This window comes from Dermacentor albipictus, unplaced genomic scaffold (assembly GCF_038994185.2).
Source record: "Dermacentor albipictus isolate Rhodes 1998 colony unplaced genomic scaffold, USDA_Dalb.pri_finalv2 scaffold_21, whole genome shotgun sequence".
NCBI lineage: Eukaryota > Metazoa > Arthropoda > Arachnida > Ixodida > Ixodidae > Dermacentor > Dermacentor albipictus.
Genome location: NW_027225575.1, coordinates 1,945,019 through 1,964,199, shown reverse-complemented (window position 1 = coordinate 1,964,199; position 19,181 = coordinate 1,945,019). Strand labels below are relative to the sequence as shown.

General features: G+C 45.3%; 1 protein-coding gene and 1 long non-coding RNA gene across 3 annotated transcripts; both read left to right on the top strand.

The window, feature by feature from the left end:
* The first annotated feature begins 3,124 nt into the window (after window positions 1-3,124).
* On the top strand, window positions 3,125-4,777 carry LOC139052285 (uncharacterized). 2 transcript variants are annotated; one of them, XR_011509822.1, is made up of 2 exons: window positions 3,125-3,258; window positions 3,967-4,777. It is a non-coding gene; the product is annotated as an uncharacterized lncRNA (long non-coding RNA). The 2 variants fall into 2 exon arrangements; XR_011509821.1 differs by lacking the exon at window positions 3,125-3,258 and adding an exon at window positions 3,426-3,591.
* An 8,370-nt stretch (window positions 4,778-13,147) lies between these two features.
* Window positions 13,148-14,316, top strand: LOC139052324 (uncharacterized). Its single transcript, XM_070529418.1, has 2 exons — window positions 13,148-13,157; window positions 13,238-14,316. The coding sequence occupies exons 1-2, from the start codon at window positions 13,148-13,150 to the stop codon at window positions 13,984-13,986; spliced, it is 759 nt and encodes a 252-aa protein (XP_070385519.1). The 3' UTR covers window positions 13,987-14,316.
* Window positions 14,317-19,181: the final 4,865 nt, after the last annotated feature.

Here is a 19,181-nt window from a genome sequence, read left to right as displayed (position 1 = left end):
TCGGGGAGCCAAACCGAAGGCTCCTGAAGATCAAGTCGGTGGCTCCGCCCACGATGGAACCGGGAGATCAAGTCCCGCGGCAATGTCGTGGGCCCTCTGGACAGCCTGGAGTTGAATGTTGAGATTGCTGCTCTTGAGAGAGTCCTGCCATTGTTCTTTCGTGATGGGTGGAGAGGCGTTAAGGGCTGGGCACAGCCAGAGCATGTGGTCAAAGGAGCATGAGTCATGACCACATTTGGGGCACGACTGTGAGTGTTCAGGATCTATCCTGTGAAGAGACCGAGGAGTGGGATATGTACGGGTTTGCAGGAGTCTTAGTGTGGTAGCCTGAGGTTTATTCAATTTGGGGTGAGGGGGTGGAAATGTCCTCCTGCCTAGTCGATAATGAGAAACAATTTCGTGGAATGTACTTAATGGATCTTTGTGGATGTTGACCTCGTTCCAAGCCTGGCTACCCGTGACAGCGCGGTGCGTGAAATCGCGCGCTCTCCGGTGGGCCTGCTCGTTAGGATTACATCCAAGCGGGTTAATTGAGCTGTCTAGATGGGCTGGGAACCACGAGATTTGGTATCCTCCTTCGGTACTCTCCCTAGTCCTTTGTAGTGCTTTGATCACAATACTGTACGCCTGTTCAGATATGAGGGCGGACGAGAACGATCTAACCGCGGTGCGCGAGTCCGAGAAGATGATAGCGGGAACTTTTGAGCTGTGAAAAGCCAGAGCGATCGCCGCTTCCTCCGCCACATGGGCAAACTTAGTATAAACAGAGGCTGCATTGACCAGGTTGCCCCCCACGTCTACCACCGTGACAGCGAACTTATCCCCACTGTCATATCTGGCAGCATCGACAAAGAGGGCATCTAGCTTCTGCTGATTGATCCTTTTAAGGATGGACTTGGCTCTCGCGAATCTTCTGCCTTGGTTATGCACTGGGTGGATGTTTCGCGGGACGGGGTCAACCATGATGTGAGCTCTGGTTTCCCGGGTCAAGCTAACTTTGGTCGCCGGTTCATGTCTGGGTTGGATTCCTGCTTCTTCTAAAATCTTAATCCCTGGCTTAGTGGATGAAAGTCTCATTATCTGAGCCGCTGTGTGAGCTTCTATTAGCTCATCGATGGTGTTATGGAGTCCTAGCTCCAGCAGCTTCTCAGTGCTTGTGGACTGCGGAAGGCCGAGCACGCGCTTGAGGCCGGTTCTGATTAGGGAGTCGAGCTTGGCCTTTTCCGCTTTACCCCAATTAAGGTACGGCACGATGTAGGTGACATGACTCAGGAAGAATGCCTGATAAGCTCTGAGCAAATTATCCTCTTTAAGACCGCCTCTTCGATTTGAGACGCGGGCTACAAGTCTTAGGACATTACTAGCCTGTCCAGTGAGCCTGTTGAGGGCCGTCGAGTTACAGCCTTTGGCATCAATGAGGAGACCTAGTATCTTGACCGAATCCTTCCTCGGTATGGGATGCCCATTTTTAGCTCGAATTTCTACCGGCAGAGTTTCCAGAGGCGCAAGATTTCTGACCCCCTGTCTGGACTGGCGGTATAACAGTAGCTCTGATTTAGCGGGGGAGAGTTCAAGGCCTGTGTTTGAAAGAAAATCTTCGGTAGCCTCCAACGCGCTTTGTAACGACTGTTCGAGCATGGCTAGCGATCCGCCCGGCGCCCAGATCGTAATATCGTCCGCATAATTGGCGTAAGAATACTTCCCCGTAAATCTGATTATATAGTGCCGGATGGAGCAGATATGTTTTATCTGTTTGAAGCGGCAAGCAGGAAGTTTACATATGTTTTTCCGTCTGCGTTTCGCAAGACCTGGCGACGGAAAACTTTATGCGCAAAAATACACACGACAGATACATGCTGCTTGAAGAACAAGAAAAATGTTTGTTCTCCGAAGGGAACCGTACAATAGCGTAGTTTAATGGAAGCCGACACTGGGGGCCGCAATGCACGCGCAATCACCGAGGGGCTTAAAAAAATAAAATGAAACAAAGAAGAGAAATAAAGGCATCTAAGGCGTAAATACATGTCATATGCAATTGTAAATACCGTATAAGCGGTCTGAATGCATATACCAGTGCGTGAAGTTGTACGAATGACCTTTCTGAGAAATATCGCCGGCAGTTTCCAACGGCGCCACCTTGATGCGGCCCAATCCACTTTGATCGCAGCGCCGCCACAGTATTTTTCGTTGTCACGCGCCTCACTGCAAAGCGTGCGCCGCCCCAGCCGCTCAGCTTACTGAACCGTTTTCTAGTACACTCTAGTTCAAACCACCATGCCTACCATGCCCCGCGAGCACCCGCGAGGCGCGGCGAATACAAGGCGCGCGGGCGTGAGCTTTGGCGCTCCGGCAAGCGTACAGCAGGCGGCAGCCTGCAAGCTCCAGGAGTAGTTGGAAGGACACCTGCTGGTGTTCACGGATGGTTCAGTCCTCCCCAGCGGGTCGGCAGCAGCGGCGTGCACAGTTGCAGCACTCGCCTGTCACAGGCAGTGTAGGCCCTCCCGTTCGCAGCAAGTTCTACTGCAGCTGAGCTCGCGGGGCTGCACTTGGCTGCCGACCTCCTTGCTGAACATCCCCCCAGCAGCCGGTGGCGGTGGTGTGCGACTCTAAGCCAGCGTTCCAGGCCCTCGTCAACCCACGGCGGGCAGGACTTACAGGGTTGCTGCTGCTTGCCAAGTTAACGGCCACCGCCGGAATCCCAATATCCGTCCACTGGCTGCCCTCACATGTCGGGATAGCCAGTAACGAGAAGGCGGATATCTATGCCAAAGCTACCCATCATGATGTAGTCCCGGTTCCAGATCGGTAGCGGCTTCGGACTACACGAGATATCGGCTACGGTGCCTGCTCACGTCCATTCACCCGGACCCCCGAGTTGCTAGTGGCAGGGCCCCCAAGCCGATTCCAGAGTACGATTCCAGAGTACGGCCTCTCCAGAAGAGACCGTTCCACACTGCTGCGCTTGCAGACTGGCTGCACCTGGACTGCGGCCCGGCTGCACGCCAAGGGCCGCGCCACGTCACCTGCCTGCAAGAGGTGCGGGTACCCCGAGACTCTGGAGCACCTTCTCTGTGCCTGCCCATCCTTGGCGCAGGAACGCTACATAGTGATCAACACTTACAGACGCCACGGCCTTCCAGGGGCCACAGAGACTTACCTGCTGTTCCTGGTGTGTCCCCAGCTACCTGCACTGCGAAGCTGCTGGAGTTTATCAATTCCACTGGAATAGACACCCCGTAAAAGCCCGCTACAACGCTGGTAACTTTACTGAGGACTGCCACCTGTCGCGCATAGTGGAGTATATTGGGCCACATCCTCCTTCTTTCTCTATCATCTTTCACTTCCCGCTCCCTCTCCCCTGACGACGCTTCGCCATGCTCCCTCACGGGTTGCAGAATCAAGCGTCTTTCCTTTCTTTAGATCACTATCACTATCGTCAAGCGTACGTGTAGTTTGGCCGTTAAAGTTTTCTGCCACGATGCATTGTGCCATGTGAGGTAATGAGAATGGTGCGCAACAATGCCTCGAGCAATCACGTCTCGCTGTGTGCGATTGTGTACTACGCGGACAAACAGCAGTGGTGCACGAAAGGTAACGTTTAACATCAACTCACCACTCGTATTGCACTAAACGCTGAAAAAATCAAATCTTCGCCGTCAACGTCACCGCTAATTATCGTCAACAAAGCAAGCAGCACAGAGAGCTTTGCTTACATCGATTTCCATATTGCGTGGGATCTCATGGTTTTATTATTTGGTCCTTTTCTAAAATTTAACAGCACTCATTCCAGTAAGTCTCGGGTTTCATACGCGTGTCACATTGAGGAGGTGCTCTTTCAGAGTATAATTCATGTGATTTTGTGAACTGATTAGTGCATTATTTTGTCACTAAATTACGTTTTAGGTGACAAACATTCGATCACATGACGTACAATGTATGCACGTCTTGTCTCTCTCTCTCTCTCAGTCCTCTCCTCACCCTCCCAACTCCTCACCGTACCATCATATGGTTCCATTCCATTCCGAGGACGCTGGGATACTTGCGCATCTTCTGTGGACGCCATCTGCAGCTCGCGCTGTTAGAGTCTCTGGAGTGCCAAATTTTTAAAATTGTGCCCCCTTTCGTCGATCCCCAGCGCCTAGCAATCTCCCGCGGCATCCAGGAACCTGCACGAACCCGCTACGGACATCGAAGTGCGCAAATATGAGGGCTTCCGCCAAGGACCAGCGCCGTAGTGAAGACTCCATTGTACGGCGCGAGTTGGAATGCCACGCGGGCGACGTTTCTAGCATAGATACAACGTTGAGAGAGGCTGCCCCAGGCTGCGATGGCGAAGTTGACAACAGCGACGCGACGGATTGCGTCAGCAGTGATGTGCAGCGTACTGAGCGAGTGTGCCGCCCTGCTTTGCTGGTGGAGCGCGTTGACAAGGCAGTGCAGTGCGAACTGGAGTCGAGCAGCTTTTTGGACGAGTTGTGTGCGCGGCATGGTCTGCGCATAGAATAACTGCTCAGGGACTGCCATCATGCTACGATGTTCGGCTCTGAGAGGCGAACCTACTGCCTGTCACTCGTCATGAAATTGTGTGTGAACAGTTGTGGTGTTTTTGTTGCTGTGCTGTTCGAAGGTGATATGCCGGAAGCTTTTTATTTTACTGGTGACTTGCCCGAGTGATACGTTTGCCAATCATGCTATGCTTCATTTTGTTTGACCACTTTGTTGCATCACATCGTGTGGACCAGTTGTTCCTTGCAATAAATCACTTTCCTTCCTCATGCATTATCTCACATGTCTGCGAAACCTCAGGATTTCCACACAAGAAGAGGTAGTCTTATAAATAGTCATGACCAAGTTGCCAATTGGATATTTCTTGCAGTTTCCCATTTAACGTTTACAGCTTACAGTAGTGGGACAGTATTAATTCTGCCTTTGGTGTAGGGCTGTTAGTGGAGGCTACAGGAAGATGTGCCCTCAGAGCTCTGTGAAAATATAGGCATTTTATGACAGCTATGGTTCCTTTTGAATATTGTCTGCATAAATTGTCTCCAAATCATAGGTATACTGCAAGAGCATTTGTGTGCTGCTAGTCAGTCTCAAGCACTTTGCCAAGGAGCAAAAATACACTGTGCATGCAGTGTACAAGGCAGAGTAGATACTAGTATGCTTGCAGCAACCTTGCGTCTCATAAGCAATTAGAAAAGCATTTGTGAGCAAATTATTGCTCACAAATCTGTTGCTCAAAGAAAAACGAAGCCATGTGTGAACAGCAATTGCACCCCTCTAGCAACTGATGGCCAGTAGCAATATGAAACATCCATCAAAGTCAAGGGCAGTCCTACAACAAGAGAGTTAGCATTGCATGAGTGCAGAAGCTCGCACCTCCACGCATTGCCATATTGGCTAGCTTGCACTTTATTTCACAGGATTCCCAATCTGTACTAATTGCGTATTTTTGTACAAATATACATTAATATTTCTAGGTCATTGTGTAGAATGGCAGCAGAGTCATTGCCAAGTGCACAGGGAACACAAGAGTTTGTTGCGCGCAGTCGTTTTCTTAGCTACTGCATAGCCATCTTTTTTTGAGAGCCTTTGGATTCAGATTGCCCACTGGCACTTCCTCCTGCCCCTCTCTCAAAGTTTTTTTTTTCCTTTTATTTGTTCTTTGCACACACTTGTGAATTGGTAGTTAAATCCTTTCTTTTGTGTAATGCAGGTGGTTCAATCATGTCCAGCTCTAAGCCATGGTGCACGCACAGAACATTGAAAGAAATCACACTTCTGTGCTTGCATAAGCTTTCTGCACATATACTTAACCTTATTTCACTGCTTCTTACAATGATGGGGCACTTACCTGCTGAAAAGTTGGTGTTTGAATTTAGGTGGTACTACTGGCTGCTGAGGAAAAGAAAAAACATACCACAAGAAAGTTTTTTTTTCCCTGCAAGTTTGGCACAAGCCTTAAATTCATGGAATACTGCAGTACAGCTACTGCATACCTTTCGAACCTAGATCGATTCTCAAGCAGTTAGACCATCATTTTTTTTTTCAAAGCATAAGCTATTGTTGATGCTAATCTGTTTTCACAGTCTTTATGCAAACTGCTAAATGATTTAACAATCATAAACTTGTGTGGCCATCGATATGGTGCAGGAACTAAGCACACAGAGATTTAACAATCAAACTTGTGTGGCCATCGATATTGTGCAGAAACTGAGTATACGGGGATGCAGGCTTGTATTCATGTTAGTTTTACTATTCATGCAGGCCTATGTGCCAATGCTGAGCGGGCTCCTCACAAGGTTTGCACAAACATGCAAGCACAGTACATGGTGATGATAATGCCTGTAAAGTATTACACCAGCATATGCTGCGAAAATGGCTGAAATTTCAAACAAAATCCCCACGTGCCCTTCTCAGATAAGCTTGTCTTCTTAACAGCAGACATGACGTCACATGAGTGGTGCCTGCAATGTACAAATAGCCAGCAGCAGTACAAACAACCCACAGACCACTGTGATAACATCGCAAAGCAAGAAAAGGGGGCAGGCATGAAAGGGCTGTCGCTCGTGGGTGCTTGTAGAGGCAACTGGAAAGAGAGCCTTTGGTGCGAGGGTAGCTAACACCCTCAACACCATGGCCTTGCAATACTTTATTTCTATCTTGGCTACTGCTTAACTGTTTTAAAGAAATTCTTATGGCAGACTGCTTCCAGGGTGGCCCTTAACGACTTCTGGTATATAACCGAAATTTCCATTGTGATGTGGCAAGGAGCCCTTCAAGAGACCACTTATCCCATCTATACATGAATGCTCAATCCGTAAAAGTATTTTCTTTGCACAAATTAATGATGTCGCTGCTTCACATTCATAAGTACTCACATAGTTCATTGAGCACAAGAAGGCATACAGTTCAAATTAACTGCTCATGCATAAGCATGACTGCACATCATTTATGATGCTGCAATCCCTTCACAACACAGGCTAATCTACGCATACTCTCCCATACCTAGGATTTTCTCCCGAAAATATACATGGAATGCATATGCAAAGTGGCCGTCCTTACACGCACAACCCGCTGTAAGGCCCCATTTGCTTACAAGAGCTGTATGCTCCAGAAGTGTGCTTTTTTCTTAAAGAGAGAGGAGCAGAGGATGACTCTTCTCTAAATTCAACACTGTCTTGCAGTTTCTACATTCTATGTTACCCTTTAAAGGGGCCCTGAAACACTTTTCTAAATAATCATGGAATGACGTCACTATTAAATTATATCACCTCACAAATCTCCAGCCACATAATTTTTCAGATCCTTCAAACACAAGCGAAGTTATCAGAAATCGATGAGTGGCTTTCTCTCTCATTTCATTTCTGCTAGTGTGCTGGAAGCTACAAAAGGGAGATGGCAAGGAGGCACAAAGGAGCAATGACCCGGTGACCCAGCACAAAGGTTGAATGTCTCAGTGGTGAGACAGCTCATCGCAGCACCTCACGACAGCCACGATACCTATGCTACGCATTTCACCTCGGAGGCCACATGCAGCAGTGCAGAAATGTGCAATTATTGCATGTAGATCATCATTGAAAACATAAAATGTTTTTTCTTTCTGTTTTTTTGAAATCACAGATGTAACTTTCATTCATTTAATTCAAATTAGTAATAACTGTATTACTGAGGATGTTCTCGCAATAGCGAATTCAGCCAATATCTGCTGTGGGTCCAGCTACTTGATATGATGCTGCATGATGACATTGCTTAAGCGAGAGCAAGCAATTTTTCACTGCTTTTAACATGAGATTGTAAATTTCCTGCTGCATGCAGTGTAATAATATTGGCCTTACATGTTCAAAGGAGCCTTGAAAACAGATTGGCAACATTTTCTTACTATGTTCAGGAAGTGTATCAGGGCCCCTTTAATAATTTTATGCCAATATTGAGAATTTGGCAGTCACAGAGGAGTCTCATTCTGTTGCCACAACAAAGTATGGTTAACAAAATGCACACAACTTAGAAGGTGAATATACTCATTAATAAAAAAATATCTCCCTTGGGTTAGCTTCTCGTTTACGATATACAAGCACTTATAAACTTAAGAGGTAATGAACTTTTTGTGTTAAAAATGCACTAGTCGTAAATATTCGAATGCAACATTTTGACGCATAAAGTGATCTTTGTCCAATTTGGCTCAGGATAATAAAGAGGTTTATTCAAAAGCAGGAAAAAAAAAATGTTCAGAAGTATTGCAATACACAACATACGAAATGTCAGCAATTTTCATGCAGATAACATAACTCAATTGGTCTATGGTTGCTATTCAAAACAAAACAGAAAAAAGTATTTTGTGGCTTTATTTCAGGCAGTCAAAGCAGCTAGAAAATAACTTGAATCAGTTTACACTAAAAAAATATTTCTGTAGTATCTCTATGCCCATAGATTTCGACCATGTGATTTGCAAGATCAACACGTTCACAAACAACATTTTTGTGTTTAACATCTCAGTACAAGATTTCCAAAATTATAAAGGCATGTCAAACATTTTTTTTTAGTTGAAGCCATTAATGCATTTTTATAGCTGAAACATGACTGCACAGGGGAAGAGAGAAGAAAATACCGGGAACAAATAGCAATGCCATGCAAGATGGGGGAAAAAAAAAGGACAAAAAAAAAGAAGAAAAAGAAGCTTATGAAGACATGAAACTTCTAAAAAACTTTGGAATTTCATTTTTGAAGTTGCACTTTTAATGTGAGTGTACATATAAAAAAATAAAGGCTTCAAGCTGCAGTAGTTGTGAGGTAAGCTAAATGTGGGCCACAGCATATGAAAGCAACTGAATGCTCAGCCTTTGTTGCCTATAGCACAAAAACGTTTCGGCCAAGGTTAGGCAACTATACAATACGAACAGCATGTTTAAAGTACTACAGCAGCAGATACAGTGTGGACATATTTTTCTGATATTTATTTACTGACGTGTGATTGCTGCAAACCTTTTTCGAGGTGCAGAAAGAAGTGGGTATAGGAGGCAATACAAAGGATTTGCACTATCCTCAAAATAGGCACACACAGACTGGCAACGCTCCATGGCACAAACACCCGAAAGAAAAAAGCAATCCGAGTAAGTGACAAGAAATAGTATATGACAGAAGAATCTCTGCTTAGAAAAAAAGTCTGCGTTCTGTCAACAAAATTAGAAACACATACAGATTGAGCAGTCTACTTGATAGGTCATTCCAGCTTTCCACATATACAAGAAAGTAGAATATTTGAAAGTTTGAAATGTTTGCAGTGTGTGAAACATGGCCACACATATTTGTCATTACAGGTTCAGCTGGACTGCCAAGCTGGTGGCTGGAGATAACTTTTTCTTTCATAGTTAGTCACTCTATCAAAAAGCGAATAAACAAATTTCAGTGAAGCAGTAGGTCTTTGGAAACACAGTTAGTATGTCTGTTTTAATTTGGTGGGCTGTTAATTGGCCTTATAAGAGTACCTAGAATAAACTTAGGTGCTTAGCTGTGTACTTTTTTAAGTTGTCAGGTACTGCTGGTGATGGTTCTGAATGTTTCTATATTGTAACAAGGGCTGTGCTAGCATTTTATACACAGTTTACATGAATAGGTGTAGTACCTTCTAAATGGAAAAAGAAAGAATACTTATTGTTTAAATGCTGCAGGACATACACTACCAATGAGTGATCTGAGGGGCTCAACTTTTCTTGTTGGTCACAACCATACGAATAAACAGAATGAAGCCAGAGATGGCAAAGGCGAAATAAATTATGTGTTATGACTAATTAAAATGTGTAAATAATGATGAAGATCGAATGCACATGTTGGGGTCCAAGTGAAGCGGAGTGGTTACATAAAGGCTATACAAATAATGCTATACTACTACTACTACTAATGACAATGCATACAATTTCGTGCAATTTCATCCTATGCAACATGTAATGCAATGCAATGGTTATGCTTGTGCACTGCAAACGTCACATTTTCTATATCCCATATCACATTGGCACATGCACGTAAATATATTTAAGGCTTTTATACTCCTTGTGTCACAGTTGTACATACCGCAGCACGCACTGCAATCTAAACCATAGGAAATTAAGTAAATTAAAGAAGCTGATTAATACAATGTGCTATTCCATTAAGAGGCCAGTGTTCTTTAGAGATGAATATGAGTCGATACTATGTGTTCAGGTATTATGTAAGAATTAGTTATTTAATTACAAAGAAAAGAGGTGCACCTACTTGCAATATTCTGGTGGTTTGCATACACAGTTCATGTAAGCCTGTTCCTTTAGCAGCACATACAAGCTTCATTGGGACATGAAATAAGCAATGAAATGACGAATTTCAAACCCTGGGGAAGAGGCAAATTGCTTTATTAATGAAATAAATGAAAATGAGAGCAGACAAAAGATAATTTGTAGCAGGTGGGAGCCGAACCCACATCTTCCACACTACACATGTGGTGCTTTACCAATTAGGCTACCGCAACGGCCATCTTCCAGTTCACTTTCACATTATCGGCCTTCCAGCTATCCTTTAATAAAAACGTTTGTATCATCATTGAAGAAGTGCCAAGAGCAATTGGCGGCTAGTCCTGACGATACCTCCAGTTTTATTTTTTCATACTCCCCACTCTGCCAAAAATTGTCAAATCTGACAAATAGTTAAATTCAGTCGTAATTTCAGATGGTGCATGATCTTGCAAGTAGAAGAATTCAGACGGAAATGATTAACAATGCATAGAAAAACTGTCGGTCAAATTTATCAACTTATGTAGGCATGGTTACGAAAGAGGTGATGTGCACATATATTTAAGTACACGAGCAGCCCCTATCTAAACGTGACCACTGCAGGCAGGATTGAACCTGTGACCTTGAGCTCAGCAGCGCAACGCCATAGCCACTGAGCTACTGCAATGGGTTTCATGACTACTTGACTGACTAGGCTTCAAAGTGTTGGCAACCCCCAGTTGCCATGTGACTACTAGATTGACTAGGCTTCAAAGTGTTGGCGACTCCCAGTAACCATGTTGCCAATGTTCAAAGCAAAATTAATTCTTTTTGCCTGACTCAATGACTGAATTAGCAAGTAGTCATGTAGGTGGAGTCAAACATTTATAAAGTCGCACTTTTATGGTGTCCAAAAATTGAGTTAATAACTCTATGGGCCCAGTGGTGGTACCACGAAGCTGTCTATATTAAATAATTGATCATGTCAGAATTTATTATTCGATGACTGTAACAATAGAATTTACACACAGAACTTAATCTTTGATGCATTTTCTTTTGGATAAAGTAGAAGGTGCTTTACAATGTGAGCTTGCTTCCTTAACATCAAAATAAGGTGATGAGATCACTTGATCCACAGCTGAGGAAATTATCCAGCACTAATTCCAAGAAGTTGATCATACTGTCATTCTTATCTTTATTATAGCTTTTTATAGTGAATCCGTTAGAGCACTCCTGAAGAACATTTTTCTCTATTGGTCTTTTTCTTGTGTGCTCACACAATTCCAGCTACTGCTGTCACATTCTGTCCACAGCATTGGGATGCTTTCTGAAGCAGGAAAGGGGAGGAAGAGTTCTGCCACACACATTTCATTCAATTTCAATTGCTTGTCTTGACTGTGCAGTTTTGTTATTATTAGTACTTTTCTGCAGCCAGGTGAGAATACACTCACAGTATCAGACAACACATGCCTCTTGAATGTTGTCATTCTTTACAGAAAGATGGGCCTATCATGGTCTTCACGTGTGCTCAGAAATGTCTGTGGCATGTTTTGTAATCTGCCTGGTCACCGCAAGTGCATCTGGAAGATTCGCTAACACATGTATAAAAGCAGCCAAATGAAAGTGCTGTCATTTGATTCGATGACAAACGACTGCATTTGCTGTTATCACAGCCACAGAGTTGTTTGTACTTTACTATAGAGAGCACAAGTTCACCCAATAAACTATTTGCAGTTTTTTCTTGGTTTGTCTTATTGATTGGCTTGCATGCTGTTACATCTATGCGACAACAGACTAGAATAGTCCACTACTTTTGGTGATGCCTAGGCATAGGCTAGAGACAGCTAGAGCATCTTGTATTAAGGGATACCTTCTCCAATGCTAAATTCAGAAATTAGTAAGCTGGATACGAAAGCCAAGTTGACCACAGAAACTGAGTCCACTTGCAGCTGTGCCGACTGTGTAACAAGTCATAAAGAAAACATAAAAACCGTAGTCAAGAGCTGCTCACAGTTATTTATCTTATTACCGGTAGTTTAAGTGACCAAGTTTATACTGACCGACTAAAATCACCAGTCAGTTTCTTCGCTGACGGCTGTGTAAAAATTATAAAATTTTATAGAGAAATTAACACGTCTGGCCATTTACAAACATGTCTTAAAAGTAAGACCCATAAAACTGAAGTGCGCACCATACACTCTTATGCTTGGGAATGCCAATGTCTTTTTGAGACTGCAGGCTATTTTTGCTAGTGTTACACTACCAGTATGGTAGTTGCAATTTGTTTACAAAATGTAGGCAGGGATGATGTCAGATTCATAAATAGAAGAGTGAAGCCAAGTTTATATATTTACAATCGCATAAGGAGTACATAAAAACAGTATTCTTTTTCCACGTCTTCAAATTTGTACACTTTGTTCAATAAGACACAGTGATGCTAGTGGTACTGTAGTCTATTCATGTCATGGGCTAAAATAACCAGTTGTCACTGTACTTTCATGTGCAGCATAGAAGTAAGTGACGACTTAAGTACACAAGCCCCACTCTCACCTGCTCATGATTTTCCCTGCCACCGCTTCCTTGGCCAAGATTATTTACCTAACTCAACAGGTTCAACGCAACAAGAAAGGCAAACAGGCGAGGAGCTTTTCTGAGCTTTGTCGCATGGCAAAATGTTCGAAAGAAATCCAAAAGAAAGATGCTGCCTGTTGTGTCAACCCCTTTTAGACAGAACCTGTAGTGGCACTCTGACATCACTGAAGTCTTGAATTGTGTATCTTAGATAGAACGCACGTGCCTGTGTGTGTGTGTCTGTGATGTCACTGATTAGTAGCTCTGTATAGCTATGTAAGACAGCCACGTAAGTGCCTTGTGGTTCTTTTCCGTTGTATTGCAAGTGGGCTATAAGCATGTGTTCTGGCAAGTAGGCTGCTGCGTACTTGAAGACACAACAGTGGCGAAGAGGATGGGATTCTCATAACGGACGATAACGGTTGAAGCGCTGGTTGCAGCTCCAGTAGTTTGGGAACAGCAGGCGGACTACCACAGCATAGCTTCCTTCTGCCGCTTCGAGCCGTTCACGGAGGAGGGAGACGAAGACTTCGAATCTTATGTCGAGCGCTTTGAACACTACATCAGTGCCACCCATGTCAGCGACGACTTGAAGGTATCTGCTTTTGTGACGGCCATTGGAAAACAGGCCTACCGCATGTTGAAGAATTTGTTGGCCCCAGTGAAGCCCGAAGCCAAAACATACGACGAACTGGTCAGGGCTCTCAAAGGGCACTATTCACTGAAGCCCTTGGTGATAGCGGAAAGATTCCGGTTCAACCGTAGGTTGCAGCAAGAAAACGAACCAGTTGCTACGTTTGCATTAGAACTGAAAAGGTTGGCTGCATCTTGTGAGTTCGGGCAATTTCTGGATGATGCTTTGCGGGATCTGTTAGTGGCCGGACTGAGAAACGAAACAGCACAAGCCGAGCTCTTCAAGAAGAGTACCCTGACGTTCCAAGCTGCTTATGACCTTGCCAAAAGCGGGGAACTTGCCCGCACCGAAACAAGGAAGATTCACCCTAAAGATCTCAGCGAGGTGAACCTGGTCCAGCAACCCCAACAAAGAAAATCCGAGGCCATCGCATGGACAAGACGGGCAGCGAGCAAGAACACGGAGTGGCAAGCCGAATCAAGTGACTGTTTCCGTTGCGGATCAACGCATACCACCGCAACCTGCCCCTTTCACAAATATTGATGCCGTGCTTGCAAAAAGGTGGGACACCTGGCAAGGGTCTGCAGAATGACACCACATTCGGTACACGCCCTTGAAGAGAGCACTGGTTTAGAAGGCTCCGGTGACTCGGACAGTATAAGTGGTGAGGACAATATTTTGCTGAGCCATATTTTTTCATTTAACAGTAATGACGGCAGCTACATTGTGAAAGTTAGGGTGGCAGGTAGGAATGTCAAAATGCAAGTTGACACAGGAGCATCTGTGTCTATCTTACCAGAAAAGATGTACCGGCAATATTGGTCTGATTTACCTCTAGAAAGTTGTAGTACGGCTAAAAACTTACGGAAGTGTTCCACTGGCAATTACAGGCAAGTTGACGGTGCGCGAAGAGCACAATGGCCAAACAGCAACCTTGCCTTTAATTGTAGTCCAAACACCACAAATGTGTGACACTTTGTTGTTGGGACGTAATTGGCTAGAGGCTTTGAAGCTGGATTGGACGAGCGTGTGTAATATCGGTTTTGATAAATCAGCCGCAGTCATAGAAAAATTTTCGGAAGTGTTTGAGCCGGCACTAGGACTGATGGCTGACACATCGGTGAACTTAGTGCTAAAAGGCAGCAGTACACCTGTTTTCTGTAAGCACCGACCTGTGCCATTTGCACTCAGGGACGCCGTAGCACAGGAATTACATTCACTAGTGGAATCGGGAGTACTGGTGCTTGTACAGCAAAGTGATTGGGCTAGGCCCCTAGTAGTCGTACCCGAGGCTAACAACAAAGTTCGCATATGTGGAGACTACAAAGTGATTGTAAACCATTGTCTGAGAACCGATTATTACCCTTTGCCAACACTGGAAGATGTTTTGTCATGCTGCACGGATGCAAATGTTTTACTGTTCTTGACCTTTCTACAGCGTACCAACAGTTGCAGCTGCACCCTGATTCGCAACCTTTGGTCACTGTGAACACCCACCTAGGCCTTTTTCCATACACTCGTATGCCGTACGGAATAACAAGTGCTCCATCTATTTTCCAAGCCATGATGGATGACATGCTAAAGGGTTTAGACAAAGTGTCATATTATCTTGATGCTGTGTTAATAGCAGGAGAAACAATGGAAGAATGCTATAATAAGGTCGTAGCTGTGCTGACACGGTTCAAGGAACGGGGTGTGAAATTGCGAAAGGAGAAATGCAAGTTTTTTGCGAAGGCTGTGACCTATTTGGGTTATGTGATTGATGACAGAGCAATCCGTTCTTCAGAAGGCAAGCAGCGCACTATCAAAGAAGCACCAACGCCAAAAAACAAGACCGAGCTACGCGCCTACTTAGGCTTGTTAAATTTCTATTGGAAATTCGTGCCGAACATGTCAGCACAGCTTAAACCATTATATGACTTGCTAGCTGAGAATGTTAAGTGGAAATGGACGGCTTCCGCAGAAAAAAACCTTCCAAGCATCCAAGGGCTGACTGCTGAGTGTGTCCGTACTCATTTGCTATGACCCTTCCAAGGAGCTAGGGCTGGTTTGCAACGCGTCTTCGTATGGTTTAGGTGCAGTCCTTTTTCACAAGAAAGGATCTGAAGAAAGACCAATGGCTTTTGTGAGACTCTGACTAAAACGGAGCAGGCGTACGCCCATATCGAAAAAGAAGCTCTGGCTGTAATGTACGGGCTAAAGAAGTTTCACAAGTACCTTTTCGGGCGGAAATTTGGGATCTACTCCGACCATCAACCCTTAGTGGGGCTATTAGGACACGGTAAGCCAATTCCTGCTATGTCGGCGGCGCGCGTGCAGCGTTGGGCCTTACAGATTGGTGCTTATGACTACAAATGGGTTTATCGCAAATCACGGGATATCGGCAACGCTGACACACTTTCACGCCTGCCGCTTCCGAACACAGGTGACGGGTGCACAGATGACGTGTGTGACGTGTACATAGGTTTTTCTACGCTGGACGAGCTACTCTTGGCAGAAGACATTAGAGAGGAAACAAGCAAGGACAAGCTGTTATCAAAGGCGTTGTTTTACACGCAGGTCGGCTGGCCTTCAAAAGTGTGACGACGCTTTGGCGCCATATTTTGTGCGACGAAGTGAGTGTTCTGCTGACCGAGAATGCGTGACGTGGGGAAACCGAGTGATAGTGCCAATGTCTCTTCGTGGGAAAGTGCTATCGTTGTTGCATGAAGGCCATCCTGGAATGGCATATATGAAAATGCTGTCTAGAGGCCACATGTGGTGGCCCCGCCTTACGCAAGACGTTGAACAAACAGTGAAAGAATATGTCACATGCCAGTTGACCCAAAATGCAGCACCCAAAGTTCCTGTAATGTCATGGGGAGTGTCTAGGCGCCGGGTGTGCACTTGAATTTTGCTCATCGTGACCAGCATTCGTTTCTAGTGCTAGTTGACTCCTATTCAAAGTGGGTTGAAGTGTTTGTCATTTTACATCAGCACTTTTTGAGACGTTCATGAGTCGGAATGACATTCGGCACACTTAATTGCCTCCTTATCACCCAGCATCGAATGGCAGCACGGAGAGTTGTGTACTGACTTTAAAAAAATCTTTTTAAGCAGGTCATGGATGAACAAAGAAATGGGCAGATGAAGTCTCTCCAGCACCGGATCGACCAGTTCCTATTCAATTATAGGAACACGCCAACAGGGGTCACTGAAGACACACCGGCCTAGCTATTCTTATGGTGGAAACCTAGGACAAGGTTGAGCCTTCTCCATCAGGATATCGAGCAAAGGATGAAAGAAAAACTTAAGCGAACAAATCAGTTGGCAAATCAGCGACGAGGTGCATGGAGGGACTTCGAGGAAGGAGAAAGCGTCCATGTACAGGGTCTACGACCCGGGGAAGGGGAGTGGTTGAGCGGCAAGGTAAATAAACGTGCGAGTTCAAGCACTTATGTGGTCGGGATAGGGAACGAAGAGCAGTACGTTCATGTTGATAATCTGCGACCGCGAACATTCCAGGACTGCTTCCCACAATCGGTTCATGCACCATCTCCAAACCCGCCAGCATGTAGCCAAGACATTGTGTCTCGCACGTCTCAAGCTGCACACCCTGTAAACGATGGCGGAGCGCAAGAGACGGTTCAGGCGCTGTCTCCAAACACCGAACTGCCAGCATGTAGCCAAGACATTGTCTCTCTCGCAGGTCTCTAGGTGCACACCCTGTAAATGACGAAGGTGCGCAAAAGATGCCTGACAGCGATCAAGTAGGTGAGAAGGCAGTAGCTACCGACAAACAGGCCACCCCTCCGGACCCATCGTCTGCACATCGCCATCTTTCCAACAGGAGCTTCGACGCAGCACCTAGCAAAGTCGACCGCCCGACCACTACTAAGAACACTATGGGGGGGAAGGGAGTGTCGTGTCATCACCTTTAGATAGAACCTTTAGTGGCACTCTGCCGTCACTGAAGTCTTGAATTGTGTGTCTTAGATAGAGCGCACATGCCTGTGTGTGTGTGTCTGTGATGTCACTGATTAGCAGCTCTGTATAGCTGTATAAGACGGCCACGTAAGTGCCTTGTGGTTCTTTTCCATTGTATTGGAAGTGGCAATAAACATGTGTTCTGGCAAGTAGGCTGCTGCGTACTTGCAGACACAACACTGCCGAGCGGCAGCAGCATCAAGCCTTGGACGTGATGTGCACTTCCAGGCATAGTGGCGAGACTGGCAGGGCTGCAACCCCTCTGGTAGGCACAAGGTTCATGTGCGACACGTGCCTAAGAGAATTTGACACAAAATGTGGCTTGAGTCTCTATAAGACTCGGATGAAACATAAACAACCAGTAGCAATCTCAATAGAGGTGTCTGAGTTGAACTGTCCTAGTGACTGCACGAGAAGTGCAGATTGCATTTCAGAGGAACAAGTGAGTGAGGAACAGTGCATTCAAGTGAGCGTTCTCATATAATGGAATAGTCAAACCAAACACCCAATTGTGTGGCTTCAATGGTGGATTATGGCTTGAACTCTAGCACTGACATAGATGTCCTGAGCAGGCAAGATAGCAGTGCTACACCTTCAGCCACCTCCGACTCGCCAGCACCAGATGAGACTGCACCAGTGACTGCACGCAGATTATCCCAGAATTCTGGAAAAAGATTCCAGAATTGAACATTCAACACAATCAAGTCTCACCAAAGATTGCTGGCATACAGAAACCTGGTACGGGAAACCCAAACGATTGAGAACAGCTGCACCCTCTGGAAGTCAGCAGCATGATGGGAGTGAGCCTGGAGAGGTTATCCATGATGAAAATCAAGAAGAGGAGGACCTAAGGCAGAAAGTAAAGGATGTACTTTGCAACCTTACAAGTAAATCACCTCCTCGTTCATACCAAGCTGTGGTACATACCTGCGGGAAATTGCCAAGTGCTTCTTGGAGGACCAGGATATCTCATCTACACTTAATGCTTATCTGAAAGAAGTGTTTGCTGATGATAGAGCACTGACATCGACAGCACCTAAACGGCCACTTGGAGAGAGGAATCGAAAACGAAAGAAGAGAGAGTATGCAGAAATGCAAGAATTCTACTGAAAGAAATAATCTCTGTGCCAGGATGGTCCTTGATGGTCAAGCTACCCCAGCAGTTGAGTATCCTCAATCTTTCTTGGTGGAGTGGCAGCAGTTGAGAGACAGCTGCCCCTGCATCGGTAAAGGCCAATGTCTGAAGTCTGCTGTGACCATCAACCCACAGACATTGATCACAGCTTCGGATATAAAAACTTCAATGCTTGCAAGCTTCAGCACCAGAAGGTTTCTCTGAAAAGCGATTGAGGAAAGTACCAATGATGATTTTGACAGTCCTACTGAATTTATTGATGCTTCTGAAGAGGTTGCCTCTCTTTTTGTGCCAGGCTAGAACAATATTCAGTTAACTGGGGGCCTTGATGGCTTCCGAGCACAGGCCAATAACTATACCACATGTATTGGAGAGGTTTCGGCATAAATCTACTCCAGGCGGTTGTTGGCGGGCATTGAGTTAGACAAGAGACAATGGGCTTTTATCCTCTCCGATGAATGTGCCGAAAACATCTTGTTGGCAACAATAATAAATGAGGCTCGTCGCTCATTGAAACTGCTCTCAATGGCCACGCTTGATACAGTCAAAGCTTTCGATACAATTGCACATTGTGCTATACTTCTGGGGCAGCGGTGAAAAGGTGTGGCAGAAGACTTCCTCTCCTATGTGAAGAACT